The following is a 17,192-nucleotide window of genomic DNA, read 5'->3' as shown; positions in this document are numbered from 1 at the left end:
AGAAGGAAAAATTATCTAAAATATTATTTATTAATTTCCTATGTCACACCCAACCCCAAACCACTGACCAAGAAGGTTCTTTTTGGTCTGTAAATGTGTGGTATAATAGCAAGTATTTTTACTTTGACATTTCATATCAAAAGTACATTTTTAATTGGCTAATGACATGACAAGTATTGTTTTGGGGTTTTTAAGTAGGATAATACTATATGTCTTACTGTGATACTATGATTTATAATAAGAAATATATATTTGGTCTTCATCAGTGTTCCTGGCACTAAAACCTTCAGCTATTCCTAAGTGTTGACAACTATAAAGGTGTCTTTCATTATGTTAATGAAGTTACTTTTGGAAAGCCCCCCTAGGTCACCTAAGGCTGGGACCTGGTTGCCAGGTGAAACAACCATGTGATTAGAGGACTGGAACTTTTGGTCCCTCCACTCACCCCAACTTTCAGGGAGGGGAGAGAAGCTGGAGATTGACCTCAGTAACCAACAGCTAATCATTTAATAAAATATGCCTCATGAATATCCAAAATGACCAGATGCAGAGAGGTTCCTGGTGTGAAGACATGGAGGTGAAGGTAGAGTGGCACTCTCCAAGAGAAAGCATCTCTTCCAACTGGCTGTTCCTGAGTTACATCTTTTTATAACAAAGTGGTAATCTAGTAAGTAAAATGTTTCTCTGGGTTTTGTGAGTCACTCCAGCAAATTAAACAGGAGGAGGAGGAGGTTGTGGGAACCACCAATCTATAGCTGGTAGATCAGAAGGGGGTGGGGGGCAAGGGGTGAAGTCTTATAGAACTAAGCCCTTAACCTGTGGGAATCTGATGTCTCCAGGTACATAGTGTCAGAATTGAATTGGATTGTAGGACACCCTGCTGGTGTGGGAGAAATTACTTGGGTGAGGAAAAACTCAAAAATTATAATTGGTGTCAAAAATCGACCTAACTTTTAAAATACATGTTAAAGTATTGACATATAAAAGATGATGTCTGGGGGAAACTGGGTGGTTCTGCCGGTTAAGCATCTAACTCTTGATTTCTGCTCAGGTTGTGATCTCAGGTTGTGAGACTGAGCCCTGCTTCAGTCTCTGAGCTGGACACGGAGCCCACTTAAGCTTCTCTCTCCCTCTCTCTCTGCCCCTCCCCCTGTTCCCCTCTTGTTCCTAGGTATTTTGCTCCCCAAATATCCTGCCTTTCCCAAATCACCCTTTCTTCACGTACTGCCTTAGACCCTTTATTCTCTAGAGGTATCGACATCAAAGAAAATAGAGGCCAGCAGGCATAATCTGTTCCAATCAGCCCATCCTCACTCCTGTCCGTTCTTCTTCAAGTCCTTTCCACCTGAGGCCCTTCAAAATCTAACCACAATTTACATCTCTTATGTTACCTCCCTAACAGCTCCCCACTTACTCTTGGCTCAATCATTTATTCCTTTGCTAGCCAGCCCCTTAACTCTTTTCCTCTGGCTTCTTCAATTCAGTCTACAAACAACAGTCAATTCCATACTTGTAAACAAATAAAAAACAACAAAGAGCCTTCTTTTAACCCTACTTCCTCCTCACACTACCTGTGGTTCCTCCTTCCATGGCTACCAAATTTTTAAATTGAGTTTCTACTGACTGGTTCTACCACTTCAACTCCAATTCACCTCACACTCCATCATAATCTAGCGCCCGGCCTCCTCCACTGCCTGGGTTTTCCACTTTTCCCTGGCCCCAACTGCCAAATACAATGAATGGCTTACTTCAGGTCCTTCATCATAGCTCTCCTTTCTGCAGCATTGATATTGCAACTATTGCCCCTCCTTCAAGAAACTCTCCTACACCACTTTGCTGTAAGCTTCCTACAGACTCATTCTTCAGTGGCATTTTCACTAGTGCCCTAAGATGATGTACTTCCTTGGGTTCTTTCCTCCCCTAGCCTCTTTTCTTCTTATACTCAAGAACCCTCATTTACATTATCATCATAATCACTAAAATCATTGCTTGAACTATCTTCCAAATCTTCACTACTGGCCATATTATCCTAAAACAAGGTTAGGTAAACTACAGCCTTTGAGCCAAATCCAGCCCACAAGCCAAATCTAGCCTGCCACCTCACTTTATAAATAAAGCTTTACTAGAACGGTCGCACTCATCTGTTTGCCTATTGTCTATGGCTGCTTTTATCTCCAGCAGAGACAGAGTTGTGACATAAATAGTATGGCCCTCAAAGCCTAAAAGATTTAGGCTTTGAAAAATATTATGGCCTTTTACAAAAAAAATTTGCTAACCTCTGTTCTAGAAGGTAACACATAGGAAGGACTGGGTGGCTCAGCTGGTTAAGCATCTGTCTTTGGCTCCTGGGATCAAGCCCAACATCGGCACCCTGTTCAGCAGGGTGTCTGCTTCTCCCTCTCCCTCTGCCCCTCCCCCTGCTTGTGCGCTCGCACACTCGCTCTCTCTCTCTCTCAAATAAGCAAATAAAATCTTTAAAAAAAAATAGAAGGTAACATATGCCAAATAAACAGCCTTTGGACCCCAATGACAGTCCTATTAGTCAGACCATCCATCTCTGAGACCCCTGAGAGTTTTCTCATTGTTCCTCTCTAGCTCCCTTCTCACCCTCACTAATCTATCTCCTATGGTGCAACTGAAGCAACAGTTTTAAATGCACAAAACCCAGGAGAGGTCTTTCACAACTTGGCCCCTGCCTACCCTGTCTATCCTATCCAACTTTCCAATCACTCCACCTGTAAGAAATACTGATTTACTTTATTCCCCAGAATATATCATACTGTCTCTTACCTCCAGGCCCACCCAAGATTTACTATCAAAGAAAGACCTATACATTTTTTCAGTTTCATCTTAAGGACAATCATCTCCATGAAGCCTTCTCTAACTCACCCATGCTGAATCTTTCCCTATGTGCCCACTGTTCTCTCAACATACTTCCATTGTAAGTATTTATTTGGTTTTACATCATTTCCATATTAATCCACACATTCCTAGAGCAGGGACCCTGAGGCAAAGTAGAAGAATGGTTATTAAGGGAAGAGGGCTTTAAAGTAGGAAATCTAGGAATGAATTCCAGTTTTGCCTCCTCCTAGTTATATGTTCTTAAGCAAATTTCTTAACTCACTTTCTTCACCTGTATAATGGCAATTATGTGAGAATTATTTAGTATTATTCTAATAAGCATAGTGCCTTGTACATAGTGAGTGCTCAACAGTTACTGGTTATCATTATATTCAGTGTTTTATCTCTCATACTTAGTTCAGAATTCAAGTAACTGCTGAGTGAAATAACCAAAGCAAGCTAGTTCTGCACACATTATTTTCAGCTGCATACTCGATATTTCCATCTGAACATTTGGTTCCGCAAACTCATCATCTTTACTCCCAAACTGTTTCAATTACAGTAAGTGACCAACTTGTTAAGGTCTGCTCAGGAATTTACTGGTTTGAACAATGAAAGTCCCATGTCCTGAGAACTACCTCAGTCCTGGGCAAACCAGGACAGCTGGTCACCTTATCAGAGTTATGTTGCAAACCGTAAAAACAGACTTGAGTTAGTTTAAGAAACAAAGGGGGGGGAAAGGGGTGCAGGAGAATTTACTGAAAGAATATAGTGCAATTCACAGAACCAAAGGAAAAGCTGCAGAATCCAATCTATGAAAAACTCAGTATGAAAACAACTCTGCAGATCTAAGTGGCGGGAATTAATGAAAGATTTCTTCATAGTACTTCTGCCAAGGTGAACAACTTAGGTCTCAGTATCAGCTCATTTAAGATTTAAATGCCAGGGACAGCATTTGATTGGCTTTGTGTGAACCAGGAAGAGCAAGGCACTTTAATTAACCAAAGGAGGCAGGAACACTTAGATTAAAAATCTCCCCAAAAGATATCCAATGGCAGAAGAGTGCCTTGCAAAGGAAGGTCAAATCAGAATGTGGTTTCCTAAAGAAAGGAACTGAACCACATCAACTATTGCTTGAACACATCACGCCTTTAAGCCTCCATGACACAGTCACTGTTATTCATGTTATTCTTCTTTCATTTTGGCAAACTCCTATTCATTCTTCAAGACCTAGTTCAAGTGTGATCTTCTGTGTAACTTCATTCAATTTTCTAGGTATAGTCACTCCTTTTCTCCATGCTTTCATAGTACTTTGCAAATTACGTACTTGTATCATAGAACTTACCATGCTGTACACAGAGTTCAGCTCACCCTTGAACAACATGGGTTTGAACTATGCTGGTCTACTTATACACATTTTTTTTTACAGTACTGTACTGTAAATGTGTTTTCTATTCCTAATGGTTTTTATAAATAACATTTTTTCTCTTGCTTACTTTATTGTAAGAACACAGCATATAAGACATACATATACAAAATATTTGTTAGCTGACTGTTTATGTTATCTATAAGGCTTGCAGTTAACAGCAGGGTATCTGTAGTTAAGTGTCTGGGGAATCAAAAGTTATACGTGAATTTTTACAGCATGGGGGTGGGCACTCCTAACAGTGTCTCCCACTAAACTGAGCAAGGACAATGTTATTTATATTTATTATCTTCGGCATTAACAATGTCTGCCCAGCCCATAGCAAATGACAAATAAGTGTTTAATAACTACATTATCCAAGTCACTAGGCTATATGAAGCATCAAATTAAAAGGGAAGAGAGGAACTACTACAGGTAAACACGGTGACATATCAAAGAGAAAGCTGACTGTGCAATAGAATGATAGGCAAAAAAATTATGAAGAGCAAAAGCTCCACAAACATAGAAATTAAGGATAAAATTCTGACAAATCTAAGAACCTAAAGGCATTACTTATATAAAAGTAAAAACTGATATCCATATGTATAATGGTGATTCTCAAGAAAAAAGAAAATAACTAAATTATATTCTATCTAGGAAGGCAGAGAACTATATAGGACACAGGAAGACTGACATTTCAAAATAAAATAGTTTGGTATGTAAACAAACTCATAGCCCAGAAAACACAACCATTCAGAAAGATTGATTCCAAGTAAATATAGTCATGATTTAGTTTTACCATATTTTAACTATTAATGTTGGTATCCCAGGCTGTGAAAAAATTTTTCTTAACAGCAAAACTGCACAAAGTACAGCCATATCCCCCTTATGTTTTTACTATTGCTTTACCTTCAAAGTAAAGGAACAGAGACTAGGAATCAAGAATATAGCCAAATTCTATGCTAAGAAACCAAAGTCAACTTAGGAACAGCGTCAGTGACGGAAAGAGAATGTCACTGACTTTGAAGTTAGATTTTCCAGACACATTTTCTAACTCCTTTGCTGGATACCAAGAAGTCAGGTTACTCTTTCACTTCAAATGTTATCCAGTCTATATCAATTTCACCCAAATAACTAAAATTCATTTCACCAAATGTAGTGACTATGACATTACACTAAACTATTCTTTTTTTGGGATGTGGAGGGGAGAGAGAGAGAGAGGTGGGGGGAAAAGAGAATCTTAAGCAGGGCCCATGCCCAGCTAGGCTCGATCTCACAACCCTGAGATCATGACGGGAGCTGAAATCAACAGTTGGACACTTAACCAACTGAGCCACCCCAGCATCCCTAGTCTTTATCTGAACTGTTTTTATCTAAACTATCTTTGTCTATTCTTTATCATCTGAACCCTCTGACTGACCTTAGTATCACCACTGGGATATAGTCTGAAGTACACAGCATCACCAATGGAAGTATTTTATTTTTAATCAAAAATGTTTAAACTGAAGATAATCATGTCTCTAAAGCTAACCTCCAGTTTACAGAAAATCCAGAGGGTGTTAAGAAATAGGAGGAACAAATTAAGCAATATCACAAAGAAACAGACAAATCCAGTAATTAGGACAGTTTATTAGGTTTAACCATATGGAATTGCTGATACTTGACTGATACTTCACCCCAAAATGGAAATTTCATGCGGTTCAACTTAATACAAGAAAACTGACCTGATTTCTTCAACAAATTAACAGCATTTATAAATGGTGGGGGACAAGAGCCAAAAGGTGGAAGCAACCCAAGTCCATCAGTAGATGAATGGACAAAACGTGGTACCTACATACAATTGAATATTATTCAGCCATACAAAGAAACAAAATTCTGACACATGCCCCGACATGGATGAACCTTGAAGACATTATGCTGAGAGAAATAAACCAGTCACAAAAGGACAGATATTGTACGATTCTACTTATATGAAGTTCTTAGAGTAGTCAAATTCATAAAGACAGAAAGTAGAAGGAAGGTTGCCAGGAACTGGGGAGAGAGGGAATGCAGAGTGGAGACAGAATTTCAGTTGGGAAAGATGAAAAAGTTCTGGAGATGGAACAGTAAGGATCATTACACAACAATGTGAATGTATGTAATGCTCCAGAACTGTACACTTAACACAGTTAAAATGGTAAATTCTGTTATGTATATTTTACTACAATAAAAAAAAATGTAAAGGAGACTTTGGAAACAACCAAATGTGATCTGATCTTGTTTAATCCTGGTTCTAATAACCACATGTTAAGGGGGAAAAAAAGTAAGGGACAACCAGGGAAATTTAAAATGTGGACTAGATTAGATGTTATTAGGAAATTATTGTGTCAGGGTGATATGGTATTTATGTAAGAATGGATTATTTTTTAGAGAGGTAGCCTTAAGTCTTCAATAGTAAAATGTCATGATGTCTGTTATATATATATATAGATGGAACAAAAGATGAAACAAAGAGCAAACCGTTACTTATTAAATCCAAGTGATGTGCATATGGAATTATACTATTTTCTCTACTTTACTACATATCAGAATATTTCTATGGTTAAAAAATAAGAGGAGCACCTGAGTGGTGCAGTCAGTTAAGTGTCTGACCCTTGGTTTTGGCTCTGGTTGTGATCATGGGGTCTGGAGATTGAGCCCCAAGTCGGGCTCTGCCCTCTGTGTGGAGTTGGCTTGGGACTCTCTCTCCCTCTGCCTCTGCCCCTCCCCCACTCACTCTTGCTCTCTCTCTCTCTAAAATAAATAAATGTTAAAAAAAATTAAGAAAAAATTTAAAATTATTTCACTATGCATGCGTCTTAATCTCCCAACACTTTACCTATTATAATAAAAAGTTTGAACTTGATTTGGAAAGCAATAGGAAAAGGCACTAAAAGATTAAAAGCTTCGGTTCAAAAATGTATTTTAAGAAAATTATCATGCTGGTGGTACCGAGGATAGATATATTTATTCAAGAAATGTTTTAGTGCTTACTTTGTTCCAGCCACTGTACTAAGAGGTAGGCAAAGGAGATATACAGTCTATGTGCTCAAAAAGTTCCAATCTAGTAGGAGAAAGAGATAAAACATAATTGAAATACATTATCATAAGTGCAATGAGAAAGATATATTCAGGAGGGAAGAATGGTACCTAACTCAACTTGGGAAGATAAGGAGATTCAGAAAGATTTCTCATAAGAGCTAAACCCAGAGTTGAGTATTTAAAGAGGGGTAGGAATTAGCCAGGCAACAGGAGGCAGGGAAGGATATTCCAGTCAGCAGGATAGCCCTGAGAATAGAAATAGCACTGGCAAGCAGGGGAGGGCAGGATTCCAGATTATGTATAAGCATATAAGAAGTTCAGTGTTGCCAGAGCTTAAAGGGGCAGAGAAGGAGAAAGGAAGGAAAGCTGCACCTGGAAAAATAATCAGGTATCAGACTCACTGAAAGATCTCATGGACTGGAGAAAGAATACCACTTTGGGGGCAACTTTTAAATTGCCAGATGATAAGTACTAAGCCTGAAAGTGGGCTGGAGGCAGGGCCAAAATCCAGAGACAGCACAGAGATTCAAGCTACATGACTGGCATCTGACTGAACATGGAAGATGAGGAAGGAGTCCAAGAAGCCTCTCAAGTTTCAAGTTCAGGTCACAGTGAGGGTGATGATGCCATAAACAGAAAAAAGAAAAAAAAAGGCAGAACATAGCTTTAAACAATTTGAGCTTAAGGAGCTGATGTGATGTTCATGTGATTAATTTCCAGCCGATGCTTAAAACAGATTTAAGTCCCCCACACTGAAATGATAGTTAAAACTAAGGGAGCGGCTTGATGTGGGCAAGAAAAGCAGTCTATAGAGAAGAGAGTCACAGACAGAATCCCAAGACATGCCTACACTCAAGAGGTAGGAAGAAGAGTTGGCAAAACCAACCAAAAAGGAGTAATCAATGAGGCAGAAGGACAAGGAGAGATTTTATGCCATTAGTGAATTCAAGTAAAGATAATTATAACCTGTCTGCTGTGTGATACATAGATTCCTGAAAAACTTCATGGGCTGCAAAATTAAGAAAAAAGGGGAAATACATCAAGATGGTTAGGGCAATAAGCACCTTTAAGACAGAACACAGGGTTAAATGGAGCCTAGAGGCAGAATACGGGTGAAGGGGCAATGTGCATACTCTTGGACTTGCTATATTCCACTGTGTTTCTGTACTTCACGTGTTTGTGTTCAAGTGCTGTTACTTGGGAGTGCTAAACAGTTAACGTGCTGGTAAAAATCAACTCAAAAATCAAATATTAACCAACATGAATTCTGTATTAACTAACATTATTCCTCTTCAGCATTCAAGTATGAATTAGTTCATGTTACAAAAATACATTATAGCAGAACAGACTGTCAAAGGAGGGCTAGGCAGCAGTATCAATGCCATGGAGTCAACACCGAAAGAAATCATTGATGTCCTAGAATCATAGAGTACCATTCACTCCCAAATGTACAGTGTCTCAAGTATATTATCTAGTCTCTCTTCTCAGAATATTTATTAAATTTTATATACTCGTCACTAAATGACGAGTATATAAATCTGTTTCACAGCCCAAGGTCTCTACCCTCAGTGAGCTTCTTTACAGAGCCCACATACTTAAAAAAAAAAAATTGTATTTAAATTCAATTTAGTCAACATATAGTGTATTATTAGTTTCAGGGGTAGAATTTAGTGATTCATCAGTTGCATATAACACCCAGTGCTCATTTTATCAATGCCCCACTTAATGCCCATCATCCAGTTATCCCATACCCACACCTACCTCCCCAGAGCCCAAATACTTTAACAGCTACACACACACAGAAGTTGTTGTAGATCATAGCAATTTATCCCAAAGAGGTAAAGGAAAATTTACTTAGGAAAGCTTTAGAGAGAAGAAAAAGACTAGGGACTGACAGTACTAAGTATGTTATTGGTCAGTCAGGAAACGCCCTATGAAGAACTTCTGAAGTTTTTGTTTTGTTTTGTTTTGAACTAGGATGACATGGTGTGGCAGAATTATAAGCAACACACAAAAAAATTTCTGAAAGATCAACCCACAAGATACAATGGGAAGGGAAGATACTGGCGACAGGGAAACCAGGTGCACTATCATACTTAACACAGGTGAGACTGACAGTGGCCCAAACTAGCGTAGCTATAGTAAGTAAGGCTGGTATCAAAGGTAAAAATATGAGGGCTCTTCAGATAATTGACCAATACAGAACAGTGAATGAAGGGAAGAGAAGGGAGTCAGGGATAAAGCTTCAAGCTTGAGCAATTAGGTAGTACTACTTAGCAATAGAGGCTCTGGAGAGAGAAGCAAGTTTGGTAATGCTGGTCAAATCTGCAGATGAGAAAATGTATATTATCCCCAGCATTAGAAACTTAAGCATAAAGTTTAAGTGTTAAGCCCAAGGATATCGGTCGTTATTTTTTGGTGAAACCAACTAATTAGCTCCTTACTAATAAGGAAACTTTGTAACAGTAAAAAGGAAAAAAAAAGGCAAATAAATCAGATGATAACTAAGATATCAGAAATTTTTATTAGCAAGGTCCTAAAACACCAAGATAGGAATTTCTGTGAAACACCAAGATTTCTTAAATATTTTCCCCATTAATTTTCAGATGTATTTCATACAAGTCAGGTCTGAGGCTCCATGCAGCAGAGAGATGGTAAAGAACATGAGCAAGAGTTCTGGCGTTAGTGTCATACTGCTTCACTATAATAAGCCTAGGTCCTGCCGCTTGCACCCTCCAACCCATGACATAGGGCTAGTTACTTAAGAATCGTAGGCCTCAAGAAAAAAAAAAAAAAGAAGAAGAAGAAGATAGCAGGAGGGGAAGAATGAACGGAGGGAAATCGGAGGGGGAGATGAACCACGAGAGATGATGGACTCTGAGAAACAAACTGAGGGTTCTAGAGGGGAGGGGGGTGGGGGGATGGGTTAGCCTGGTGATGGGTATTAAACAGGGCACATCCTGCGTGGAGCACTGGGTGTTATGCACAAACAATGAATCATGGAACACTACATCACAAACTAATGATGTAATGTATGGTGATTAACATAACAATAAAAAATTTAAAGAAAAGAATGGTAGGCCTCAAGTTTCCTCAGCAGTGAATGTGGATAATAATAGTTCATACTTCACAGGATTGTTGTGAAGACTAAATAATCCATATAAAATACTTGGTACAGGTACACTGCAAACAATAAATGTTAAGATTTTTAAAATAATTGTTATTAGTTATTGTTACTGATAAAAATGTTACATTCTTGAGGTATACAGGAGCAAGAAAAAGCAAAGTTGACCTGGGTGGCAAACCTGGGTGGCAATTACCAGAGTGTTTGCTTTATAAGTATTCATTAAATGGAACATTTCCATTTCGTGCACTTTTCTGTAAGTATATAGAAAAAGTTTTAAATACTTTTGTAAAAGAGAAAAAAATCTAAGAACAATGCCTTACATAAAAAGGACTGGTACTAAAACACACATTCCAGAGCTAATGAAGATAATTAAGAGTTTCCTTTTCACAATGTATTCCCTGGTTTTAGCTACAGAATCCATTCCCCCTACTCATGCTCCAAACTGCTATCGGTGATGATTACTCCCTCCCCTATCTGTACCTATAGACCTCAGGAAAAATTTTATCCCTTTTCTCTACTTGAGTTTTACAAAGAAGAGGAAGAGAAAGGAAGAAGAGGAGGAGAAGTTCAAATCTTATTTCCATGTAATGACCATCCCTAATCTCAATTTTTTTTTAAATTCCTCCTTACATATGGGATAAGAGCATTATTCCTCCAGAACCTCCAGAACGTCCCCTGCCAGTCACCTTTTTCAATTGCTCTAATCATGTTGTACCTTCTAATTCACTCTGGAATAAATTCCTTCAGATCTCCCTTTCAAGGATCTCCCTATCAAGAAGTGTCCAAGCAACTCTGCCACAGACATATTTCTCAGACCACCAGGTCTGAGGCCATATGGAAGTCTCATCTCTTCACTCCCTAATCTATTCTTTCTTCTTTTTCACCTGAGTCTTCATTCACTAATTTCTTATGTGCCCTGTTCAAGTTTAGCACATACTTCCTATAAAATTCACCAACCTCTTTTCTATGAAGCCATTCTTGACTATGAAATTACTACGCTCTTCCTCCAACCTCTACCCATACACAATTTCCTGTGAATGGAACAGGTATAACTCTATACTTTTATTTTCTTTAGAAAATATGTATTTTATACTTGCACCTAGCGCCTTATTTGTGTATCAGCTGGTTGTATATTTTATGTTTTATTTTTTATCTACTCTATACGTGAAAAGGTAGGAATCACATCTCATAAAAGTGCATCTCACTGTTTTAAAATAGCCTGATAATCACAACTTCTACAGAGCTAAATTGTTGTGTAAGTTTCTGATTTAACACCGTTTCTAATGGATGAAACTAAGTTAGATACAGTGTCTAGTCTTGGTTATACCTAAATCCACAACAGAGGCAATTACTTATCAGATGTGACCCCAGTTTACCCTTTAGTCACACTCCCTTCTCTCTCAGCAGTCCTACTGCATTCTCTCAGGACTGCTCAATTACTCCTCCCACAAGCCTGCAATGCCCCTTCCTTGTGCCCTCCCTTTTCCTGCATTTTATCGGACCAATTTTCTTTCATCTTTCAGGATCAGCTTACTCCAATTCATCCGCTAGGAATCAACCAGAACATCTCTCTTGACTGCTCAGCCCCAAGTCAGAATTTTCTCAGAATATACTTATTGATGTACTTCATTGTGATTATCAGTTTACTTTTCTATTATTCCCACTGAACTGTAAACTCGAGGTACAGGCTGATTTTTATTCTCTTTTCTATCCCCAAGACCTAACATTGTTAGACATCCAATTGATAATTAGTGAATGAATGTTCATACCCACTTCATGACCTTGTACATGCTACATAAGCACTCTCATGTTTCCTCCCCTAAAGTACTTTCCTCCTGTAAAGTAGGGATAATGCTATACCTAGTTCATAAAGTTCTTATAAAGATTAAATGAAGTCCCATGAAGGTCTAGTATAGTGTCTGCCCCATAGAACCACCATTTGAACGTCTGCTATTTAATGCCTTAGTTATCCTAATGTATCCTGGGAAATGTAATGTTATGACCATTATTTTCAGGCTAAAAGGCTTGGCAGGTATGCCTCTTTTTCATGCATCCAGAAGTCATTAATTACATTCTGATCATCAGCAAATATTTACTGCATACCCATTATGTGCAGGAGTCCTTACGAGGTAGCACTGAGCTCCCAGAACACAATAATATAAGCAAGTAATGAAACAAAAACCTGTACCAATATCCAAGAGAGGAAACAAATGTTATTAGTTCTTCTGTACAAACAATACGGGTATTTTTCAAACTACGTAAGTTTTGCTTTATAATAGTAGTAAGCTTCAAAAACAATTACTGATGGGAAAAGTTCAAAATTAACTATCAAGTGGACCAATAACAGGAGGCACTTCCAAAATTTCTTGGTGCTATTCTTAAGTTTCACTTTTGCTTAGAAATATTTCTCACAAATTTAACCATGACCAAATAGATAGATGACCTTTATTTGTGTTATTCAAATGGGAACTCCACAGTATTTCCTTAGGTTTTTTCCAATTAGCATTTAATTTTGTAGCTCTGACAAAAGCTCTGGTCCTCAGCTTTGTCTCTCTACAAAACTGAACGCCGACTGTTTTCCCACCACCTTCTCTCTTTAAGACAGGAAAAATGCACACTTCTTAGTCACATTGGCCCTTTATCAAGAATTACAAAACTGCAAATCATGTCACCTAGTATTAGAAAAGGACGCTGTGGACTTAAAACCACGTTCTGCCTAACAAATCCAGAGGTCAGAGTCCCAGGGAAGTTTGTGCTGTATACTACACTGCTTTCAGTAGCTGCAGAGAGACCTCTAGCGCTGCCTCAATAAGCCGAGTTTGCAAATACTACCTGCTAATGTCACCTTAATGAAACAATGGCAACATGCAGAGTAGCAACGAACTAAGTGACCAAGACGTTTACAGTTTTGCAACCACTTGGAAATTGTACCAGCTTGAAGCAAGAAATATATACAAGGCCGTACGAAGCTATGTATCCAATTTATTCCGGTAAAACATGTCAAAGAAATTATTATCCTATGCACAATCCCACTACAAGAACGGCTAAGAAAACAGGTCCCGTGAGCGGAGGTCGGAACAACGTCTCTTCCAAAGCCTCAACACAATAGATGGTAAACTATTGTCCACCTTCAGCTTGCTCCAAATGCCAGCAGTAACAGGAGTATGAGCTGGAATAGCTCAGCAGCACTGGTCCAAAGAACTGGACTGGAATATGAGAAAATGGTCCTGGCGCATCCTACCCTCCCCCATTCACCACCCTCAAACAAGTCAGTTACCCGGCTGGTCCCCACCCCCCTCTGCGGGCCGCCACCGCCCGCCTGGGCCCGGCTCGCAGGAGATATGCGCGGGGACCCGCACAGCCCCGGCTCCATGTGCGGCAGCGCGGGAGGCACCGAGGGGGCCGCGCCGGGCGGGAGGCTGCACGGGCAGCGGGCGCGAGTCGCGGCCGCCCCCTCCGCGGTGCGGTCGACGGACCAGGGCGGCAGCATCCCGGGCCCGCGAGGCCCCGGCCCGCGGACCCCGCCTCAGCTCCACATCCCTTCCTCGCCGACAGCAGGCCGCGCCCGCGTGACGGGGCCGAAAACCCCGGCATTTCCCGGTCCCCGCTCCGGCGGTTCCGGACGGTGGCTGCAGCCCGGCCCGCGGTCCCGTCGCCCGCTCCGCCCAGCCCGGGGCCGCGGTGACGGGAGGCGGCGGCCAACTCCGACCCACCGCGAGCCGGCGAGAACCAGCCCGGCGCCGGCCCCCCGCCCCTCCTCGCCGCGGTGGGGCCGGCGCGGCCAGGCGGGCCCAGACCACGGAAGCACACTCACTTCCACATCGCGGCCCTTGTTCTTAAAGCTCTTGATGCGGTGGTTCTCCAAGCCCGGGTTCTCGGCCATGGCTGCGCGCGGCTCCGGCGGCGGCTACTCCTGCGGCTGCGGCGGCGGCGGCGAGTCTCGGCGCGGGAGGGGGAGGGCGGGAGGGGATGGGAGGGGGAGGGGGAGAGGAGAGCACGTTCCGTGACGCCTCCGAGCGCGAGGTGGCAGCAGCGCCAGGGGAGGCGCTGGCCGACTGCTGGGCGGGGCGGGGTGGGGCGGGAATGGCTCTGAGAAGTCGTGCCCCCCCGGCGAGCTGGGGTCACGTGACCAGGGCGGCCACCGCCAGGACGCCTGCCCGACTGTTCTCAGGATGACCCCCACCCCCCGCCAGGGCCTCCCCACAACCCCTGGAGGATGCAAATCATGTGCTAGCAATGGAGCCGGATCGGAGCGGCTTTTACTGCCCCCCGAGACCCGGAGCTGCGGGCAGAAACTACAGTTCCCAGCATGCCAGGTACCGGCGGGGGTAATTCTCCCGGCCTTGACAGAACGGGAAGAATGCCGGGAACCCTGTGCGCGCGGCTTTCAGTGCGGCGCGCTCGGTGCGCCCGGGCGCGAAGCCCCGCCCCCAAGGCTGCCTCTGGGCGGGGAAGTGGGAGGGGCTCTCCAGGAGATGGCACTTTGCGCCCTATTGGGAGGGAGGGGCGGGGCTTCCTGGGGGTGCATCTCGCTCCCAGTAGCCTAGAAAATTAGAAACCAATCGACGGTTTGTGCTACGCTTCTTTGCTTCTTTGCGGTCTCCTGGAATAGCAGCCACCCTCATTCGTTGTTCCCTTGCTCTGCTTTGGTTTTATAAATAGTAATTATTTCCATCTGATATGTGGATTTGCGATGTATGTGTTTATGTATGTGCTACCTGGCTTACTGCACTGGAATTAAGCTCAATGAGAGCAGAGACTTTTGTTAATTTACTCGTGAATTCCTCGCGTCTAAACAGTTCTTGGGGGGCGCCTGGGTAGCTCAGTCGTTAAGCGTCTGCCCTCGCCTCAGGTCATGATCCCGGGGTCCTAGGACCAAGCTCCGAATCTGGCTCCCTGCTCTGCGGGAAGCCTGCTTCGCCCCCCCCACTCCCCCTGCTTGTGTTCCTTCTCTCGTCTGTCAAATAAATAAAATCTTTAAAAAAACAAACAAACAAACAGTTCTTGGCACGTTGTGAATACTCAGTAAATACTTGAACAAATCAGCGCTGTAGCGTTGTTTCTCAGTTTCTTCATCATCCTCCCAAACCCGGTTCTGCAACCTTCACACGGGCAATTCCTGCATTTCCGTGTCCCCAACATCGCTCATTCCATCACCACATAATCTTCTCAGCCTTCAGGAAGCAGTCAAATTCTCATCTGCAGACTCTCCAATCTAGTATCTCCCCGTAAGGTCATCGGAGGACTGATTACAGGAAATCTGGATCAATGACACTAACAGAAAGTAGCTTCCTGGAGCAGTTGTGTTTCTTTGAGTATATGTGAAATAATCAGTTTCATAATCTATGGCAGATATAAGCAGGTATGCAGTATTATAGTACAATTCAAATGATACTGAGGTAATTCAAAGGTTGGTAGAAATATAACCCTAAAGAGATTAAAGAAGACATTTTTCCAAAGCAAAGGGGCCTTAAATATCCCGCCGTCCAGGGGTCATGAATTCAGAGGCCTTACAATGGCCATGGCATTTGTTTTGTGAGTGGTAGGATGTGGCCTGTTGATAAACACAGGTCCATTTAAAGGCTTCAGACCACTGTTGCCAAAGGTGCAGTTTTTCAAAGAAAACCAAAAGGTTGTGTTTTCTCTTCATTTTTGTTTTTTTTTAAAGGATGCAGATTTTATTTCTTTATTTGAGAGAGAGAATGAGAGAGAGAGCACATGAGAGGGGGGGAGGGTCAGAGGGAGAAGGAGACTCCCTGCTGAGCAGGGAGCCCGATGCGGGACTCGATCCCAGGACTCCAGGATCATGACCTGAGCTGAAGGCAGTCGCTTAACCAACTGAGCCACCCAGGCGCCCCCTCTTCATTTTTGAATGTCAATTTGCATTTTTAAATGCACTTTAGTGCGTCAGTCACTTGAGAATTTCAGGCCCTCATGTTATAATATCTGATCCTAATCCAACCACTCATTCCGAGGGAAACAACAATAGCACATGCCTAAAATTTAGAATGAATAGATTACTTCAACTCTAGTTCTTAAGGCAACAGAAGTGTATGTTTGCCAGTCTCCCTGACTGACTGCAAGAGAAACTTCTAGACTGCTGCTCTATTTCTATTATAATTTAGCAAGGCATTCTCTTTAAAGGTTACTTTACCCCCTTCCATCACAAGACAGCCTGGTTCCTGCCTCCACACAGCTTCGTGTCTGTCAGAGGAGACAGACAATAAAACAAGTTATCACCCAAAAAGTGTGGTGGTTGTCAAGAAAGGGGAAGGAAGCTCAAGACTCACAGCGGGGAGATCTTTATAACCTGCTGATTCTGAAGACCCCTAACATATGAGGATAGGATCACAAATGGAGGTCTACATATTGCATACCTAAATATTGAGAAAGTATAGGGGCACCTGGGTGGCTAAGTCAGCTGAGTGTCCAACTCTTGACTCTGGACCTCAGGGTCGTGAGTTCAGGCCCTGTGTTGGGCTCCACGCTGGGTGTGGAGCCTACTTAAAAAATAAAAATAAATAAGTGTGTGTGTGTGTGTGTGTGTGTGTGTGTATGGTATAAATTAAGCTTACAAACAAATAAAATATAGTCTAACATTTGACATTGACAAATGCACTTTCTTTACAACCTGGAAGTCTGGGTTTGAATTTAAATTCCCTGACTCCTTGGACTTCTGCTTCAGAATGTGGTCATGCAAATAGGGCTGGAAGCCAACCCCCCACCAATTTTTGTTCCCCTTCTTTTGCATCTCCTGGC

At 41.9% G+C, this 17,192-nt stretch overlaps 1 protein-coding gene across 1 annotated transcript in view; it reads right to left on the bottom strand.

The window, feature by feature from the left end:
• Positions 1–14,375, bottom strand: part of KPNA3 (karyopherin subunit alpha 3) — a 95,466-nt gene extending 81,091 nt beyond the window's left edge. The window contains exon 1 of the mRNA XM_028106889.2: positions 14,248–14,375. Coding sequence (XP_027962690.1) covers positions 14,248–14,316 — 69 coding nt within the window. The 5' untranslated portion in view covers positions 14,317–14,375. The remainder of the gene's footprint in view (positions 1–14,247) is intronic.
• Between the last annotated feature and the right edge of the window lie 2,817 nt (positions 14,376–17,192).

Source organism: Eumetopias jubatus, unplaced genomic scaffold (assembly GCF_037043125.1).
Source record: "Eumetopias jubatus isolate StellerSeaLion01/CBP00866 unplaced genomic scaffold, mEumJub1_p1.0 scaffold_3, whole genome shotgun sequence".
Lineage (NCBI taxonomy): Eukaryota > Metazoa > Chordata > Mammalia > Carnivora > Otariidae > Eumetopias > Eumetopias jubatus.
Note: the sequence above shows the minus strand (reverse complement) of the source record. Positions and strands in the feature narration are given on the sequence as shown.